The sequence below is a fragment of the Capra hircus genome, unplaced genomic scaffold (assembly GCF_001704415.2).
Source record: "Capra hircus breed San Clemente unplaced genomic scaffold, ASM170441v1, whole genome shotgun sequence".
NCBI classification, from domain to species: domain Eukaryota; kingdom Metazoa; phylum Chordata; class Mammalia; order Artiodactyla; family Bovidae; genus Capra; species Capra hircus.
In genome coordinates, this window is record NW_017200408.1 from 1 (window position 1) to 6,403 (window position 6,403).

Sequence of the window (6,403 nt, forward strand, 5' to 3'; positions counted from 1 at the left end):
ACTCAGAGGTAATCAGTTGTTCCTAATTTAGAGTATTTCTTTCCTTTTTGTAATTTTGGTGTCTGTTGATACATATAATTAATGCCAATTCAGTTCAGTCGCTCAGTCATGTCCGACTCTCTGTGACCCCCATGAATCACAGCATGCCAGGCCTCCCTGTCCATCACCAACTCCCGGAGTTCACTCAAATCATGTCCATCGAGTCGGTGATGCCATCCAGCCATCTCATCTCTCTCCCCCTTCTCCTCCTGCCCCCAATCCCTCCCAGCATCAGGGTCTTTTCCAATGAGTCAACTCTTTGCATCAGGTGGCCAAAGTGTTGGAGTTTCAGCTTCAGCATCAGTCCTTCCAGCGAACAGCTAGGACTGATCTCCTTTAGGATGGACTGGTTGGATCTCCTTGCAGTCCAAGGGACTCTCAAGAGTCTTCTCCAGCACCACAGTTCAAAAGCATCAGTTCTTCGGTGCTCAGCTTTCTTCACAGTCCAAACTCTCACATCCATACATGACCCACAGGAAAAACCATAGCCTTGACTAGATGGACCTTTGTTGGCAAAGTAATGTCTCTGCTTTTGAATATGCTTATCTAGCTTGGTCATAAATTTCCTTCCAAGGAGTAAGCATCTTTTAATTTCATGGCTGTGATCACCATCTGCAGTGATTTTGGAGCCCCCAAAATAAAGTCTGACACTGTTTCCAGTGTTTCCCATCTATTTGCCATGAAGTGATGGGACCAGATGCCATGATCTTCATTTTCTGAGTGTTGAGCTTTAAGCCAACTTTTTCGCTCTCCTCTTTCACTTTCATCAAGAGGCTTTTCAGTTCCTCCTCACTTTCTGCCATAAGGGTGGTGTCATCTGCATATCTGAGGTTATTGCTATTTCTCCCAGCAATCTTGATTCCAGCTTGTGCTTCTTCCCAGCCCAATATTTCTCATGATGTACTCTGCATAGAAGTTAAAAGCAGGGTGACAATATACAGCCTTGACGTACTCCTTTTCCTATTTGGAACCAGTCTGTTGTTCCATGTCCAGTTCTAACTGTTCCTTCCTGACCTGCATACAGATTTCTCAAGAGGCAGGTCAGGTAGTCTGGTATTCGCATCTCTTGAAGAATTTTCCCACAGTTTCTTGTGATCCACACAGTCAAAGGCTTTGGCATAGTCAATAAAGCAGAAAAACATCTGGAACTTTCTTGCTTTTTCGATGATCCAGCGAATGTTGGCAATTTGATCTCTGGTTCCTCTGCCTTTTCTAAACCAGCTTGAACATCTGGAAGTTCATGGTTCACATACTGCTGAAGCCTGGCTTGGAGAAGTTTGAGCATGACTCTTTAATGTTACCAGGACCTTACTTTGTGTGTTAGTTTGTACCTCGCATTCCAGTGAACAGCTCTGTGCTGCTGCTGCTCACTATTCCTAGCATGATTGTTATTGTCCGCCTAGTACTGAATCCTGTGGGCACAACATAATTTGTTTTATAATTGCTCTATATTTGGATATTTAGGATCACTTGTGTGTGTGGCTGAAGAAACACATCTTTTTTGCACACATTTTCTTAGGATAAATTCCTAGGAAGGGGATTAATGGATCAGAGGCTGTGAATTCTTAGAAGGCATTTGTTGAAAGCAGTGACAGCCTGGAGCATTCCTGTGGGGGCAGTGATGGCCCCAGCGTCAAGTCCAGGCTTTGTTACTTCCTGACTGTGTGAGTCTGGGCAGGGTTCCTGAACTCCTCTAAAGTCTCAGTTGTTATTTGCAAAGTTAATATCTGGACCACTGCCTTGTACACTGGCCCTTCTGAAAGTGTAGATGAATTTGCACTCCACCAGGCAGTGTACCAGAGGCCACACACGCTGGACCCCTAGCAGTAGGAGGCCCTCGTCCAGCTTCCTTTTCCAGGCTGATTGTTACACATGGAGTCTGATTTACTGAATCTCTGTGTCCTTGACAGTTTGATAAATTGAGCATTGATTCATACTGGCCATTTGAACCCAATCTTTTATGAGCTGCTGTTTCATTTCCTTTGATTGTTTTCTTTCAGTGGGATTATCTTTTTCTACTTAGTTTGTACAGTAGAAGTTTTTATATAAAGCAATTAATCCTTTATTACCTCTGTTAACCCCTGATTCTGGGAAAAGGTTGAGGGCAAGAGGAGAAGGTGGAGACAGAGGATGAGATGGTTGGTTGGTATCACCTACTCAATGGACATGAGTTTGACTAGACTCTGGAGATAGTGAAAGACAAGGAAGCCTGGCATGCTGCAGTCTGTGGGACTGCAAAGAGCTGGTTGTTTTAATTTTGTCTATATTTAACATTTTTCCTTTTTAGTCTTTTTTCTTTTGCTTTAATGTTTAAAGACTTTCCCCATTCTGAGAACAGAAAATATACACTCTTTACTGTTTATGTTCTGTCAAACTAATTCTTAGTTTCTTTTGAAATAAAAATGAAATTAATTATACTAATTTTTTAGATGTTTGCTATATTAGATAACTTTAAAAAAAACATGGAAGTTGAAGAAAGGGAATCTGCCCCACATCAGATTGTTGCAGTTGGAGTTCATTGGAACAGACATATAGAGCATTTAATCAAAGAGTTCATGAACGACCCCTACATTGTGATCACGGCCATGGAAGAGGCTGCCCTCTATGGCTGCGTCCAGCAGGTACTGCGCTGTGGGTGCGCATGGTGGGGGCTGGTGAGCACAGGCCAGTAACCTTTATTCGTGGCTTAATAGTTAAAGATTACTGCATTGATTTCACATACAAATCTGGAATTATGTATTTGAATTTTTATTGCTTTTTATACCTTCTCTATTAAAGTTATGACTTTCCTATAAAAAGGAAAACTGGAGCACCTTGAACATTTTTAAAAGTCCCACTGTTTTTGCGTTTCTTTACTAGGTAGTACATCTTTGCTTGGAATGTGAAAAAACTTCTACTTTACTCCAGACTCTTGATTTCATCCCAAGTCAGGCACAGAAGACCTTGATCTTCACCTGTTCTGCAGCTGAGACAGAAACCGTGTGTAAGGTGAGCCCTGCCACGCATAGAATGTGCTTATGGCTTGTTTACACTGTGGCTGAATCCGCAGTCCTCAGGGAATTACTGGAATAGTTAAATTTTTGACAAGAAAATAAAGGTTTATAAATTCAGCATCAGCACAGGCTCTGCCAGAAAGCAACACTGGTGGCAGTAAGAAAGGACAGCAGGGCCTGACACTGAGGCGTCAGAGCCAAGGGGGCCTGGCTGAACGTGGGAAGGAGCCGGTTCATGCCCAGGTGGCGCCCTCCTCTGTCCCTCTGTTTAAGAAAGTAGAGATGCTGACACTAAGATGTATCATCATTTTAGCCAGAGAAGCCAAATAAATTGGCCAAAGATTTAATCTAGTTGCATATGAAACCTCAAATGTGGAAACGAGGCCGCGCAGAAAAGGAGAAGCAGTGCATCCACATTTCAACAAAAACGCACTCGGGGGTGTAGCGGACAAACCCTCCTGACAGTAGTGCCATAACCTTCATGTGTTCATAGACATACCCCTGCAGAGGTGAGTATACATGCACATAAGTACACACACACACACACGTATGCACACATTATTTTAAAAGGAAGAAAAATAGTTTCAGCAAAATAATATTTGTTTCACTGAAGCAAGTTTTTAGGTACAAATGATAGAATTTTGAAAGCATATTTATTTAAATTTACAACCATCTCATTCTTAGAATTAGTGGATCAGTGAGGTAACCCCGTCACAAATAATTTTAAATGGCAAATATTGATGTAATTGATAATTATTGATGAAAAATTATCTCTTAAGTTTATATTCCTGAGTGTGAACTGGCCCCTTTGGTTTCATCTTCAGGTGGTAGAAAGCAATTCCATATTTTGCTTGAAAATGCATAAAGAAATGATTTTTAATTTAAAAAGTGTTTCACAACAGTGGAAAAAGAAGTTAAGTTCTGGTTCTCACATTGTATTAGGTAAGTATTTCAATTTCTACTTCTATTTAGAGAAGGCTGAACTAATAGGAATTATTCTTTGATTGATTTATTTACCTCTTTTCCAAATTTATTATTCTCAGATTTAATGAGAATGTATTAGTAATGTTAATTTCAAAGTGAAAATTAACTTCAGTTAATTGATGTTGAGGTGAAATTCAGGTATCTCCAGGGCAGTGGTCAGCAACCCTTGGTCTAGATGTGTTCCCTGGAGTCGAGTTTAAGGATCACTGTCATATATATGTATGCCTGTGATGAAACTTGTCATCAATGATCGCTAAATTTGGTGTTGGAAATACAAAAGTCAATTTGTATTAAATAAGTGAAAACATCACATGGGTAGCTTAGATTTGTAATAGAGGCATTTTTCAAGTTAAAAAGGAGACTATTTTTTCTGAAATTTAATGACTGAGCTTTGAAGTTTGGGGAAAAGAAATGGGAAAGAAGTTTCCTTGTATCTCAGCAATAAAATGAAATAAATGTTTTGAAGTATGGTTCCTGGAATTTTCTCTGTGAAGTGCGTGTGGTGAAATTCCAGCCTCCTTTGAGACTCTCACTTCTTTTTCTCCAGCCCTAACAGACGACTGCATCCCACTCTTGGCCATCACCGATGCCACATGTGTTATTCACTTCAGCTTTCCTTCCTCACCAAAAGTTTTCGGTGGACGCCTGCATTGCATGTCTGATCATTTTCAGAGCTTAACTGAACAGGTTTGACTAATACGCATTATTTAATATTTCACTAGCATTTTCCACGTAATGACAAACTTAGAGTCTGTTAAGTTTTATCATTTAGACTGGTATGGATGATTCACTTCCTTTATTTGCCCCCCAATTTTAAGGGTTCTGCAGAACAGGGAGATAAAAAGACCAAATCTGTCTTGCTGCTATCGGAGAGAAATGCCTGCCACGCAGTTGGTGTCCTGCGCTACTTGGAGCGAGCAGATGCCAAGATCCCTTCAGAGCTGTACGAGTTTACTGCAGGGGTTCTGGAAGCCAAAGAAGATAGAAAAGCCAGAAGGCCTCTTTGTCCATATCTTAAGGCTTTTGGTTTTTGCAAGTAAGCCAGTCATCTTTTTTTTGAAATACAATATGCAGTAAATTGCACAGATGTTAAATGTATAGCTTGAGGGTGGTTATATAAGTAATGCAACCCATGGGAACCACACCAGCTCTGAAGGACCCTCTTAGAGGTCCTCTCCATCTCCTCCTCCAGAAGTAACCACCCTCATTTTATCTACCAACACTGACTAATTTTACTAGGTTTTGACTTTTATGTAAATGGAATCGTGGTATGTTCAGCCAGCTATCTGTGGCATTCGTCCATGTATTGGCATTTTATTTATTTATTTTGTGGCTCAGAATTCCACTGTGTGATTATATCTCCATTCATTCTCCTCTGATGGGCCTGCGAGTTGTTTTATGTATAAAGCTGCTGCGAACACTCTTGTACATGTCTTTTTGTGGAAATGTACACCCATGTCTCTCGGTGTCTGCTTCGGATTGGGATTGCTGGGTCATGAGGCAGACGCGTTTAGCTTTGCCAGAGTGGTGCGTCACTTTATGATCCCGTCAGCTGTTACGAGAGAGTTTGAGTTGCTCTGTATCTTCACCAACTCTTAGTATTCATGGGGGCATGGAGTAGATCACTGTGATTTTCATACGTGTTGCTCTAAGAATTCATGATGATGAATGTCTTTCCACATGATTGTGGGGCACGTGACCGTCCTTTTTTGTGAAGTGCCTGTTCAGGTCTTTCTCCCGTTTTTTAAAATGGGAAAGAGGTGTTTATGGATTTGTAGGAGTCGTTTGTGTATTCTAGATACAACTGCTTCATCAGAGATATGCAGATATGCGTTGAGAATCTTCTCCCAGTCTGCGGCTTGCCTTTTCACCCTCTTTTAGTTAGTTAGTACGTTTTGGCTGCGCTGGGTCTTTGTCGCTGTGCTCGGGCTTCCTCTAGCTGCAGTGAGCAGGGGGCTCTTCTCTAGTTGTGGTGCGCAGGCTTCTCACTGTGGTGGCTTCTCTTTTGCAGAGTTCAGGTTCTGAGGTGCTCGGGCTTCAGGAGTTGTGGCGCTTGGGCTCGGTAGTCGTGGCTGCGGCTCTAGAGTGCAGGCTCAGCACGGTGACATATGGCCTTAGTTGCCCCATGGCACGTGGAATCTTCAGACCAGGGACTGAGGCTGTGTACCCTGCATTGTCAGGTGATTCTTAACCACTGAACCACCAGGGAAGTCCTCACTCTTTCAAGAGTCTCAGTGAACAGATATTTTTAATTTTTATGAAGCACTTTACAGTTACTATTTTTTGTGTGTTCTTAGATAAGAAATATATGCCTATCTCTAGATTATGACATTCGTCTCTGTTTTCTTCCAGAAGCTTTATAGATTTAGCTTTCACATTTAGGTTTG

The 6,403-nt window shown here is 41.5% G+C and overlaps 1 protein-coding gene across 1 annotated transcript; it reads left to right on the forward strand.

Annotated features, from left to right (window-relative positions):
* The first annotated feature begins 2,474 nt into the window (after window positions 1-2,474).
* LOC108635049 (putative ATP-dependent RNA helicase TDRD12) lies at window positions 2,475-5,101 on the forward strand. The gene is made up of 5 exons (XM_018045352.1): window positions 2,475-2,660; window positions 2,899-3,027; window positions 3,857-3,974; window positions 4,564-4,703; window positions 4,835-5,101. Exons 1-5 carry the CDS (start codon window positions 2,502-2,504, stop codon window positions 5,054-5,056), a joined length of 768 nt encoding a protein of 255 aa, XP_017900841.1. The 5' UTR covers window positions 2,475-2,501; the 3' UTR covers window positions 5,057-5,101.
* The last annotated feature ends 1,302 nt before the right edge of the window (window positions 5,102-6,403 follow it).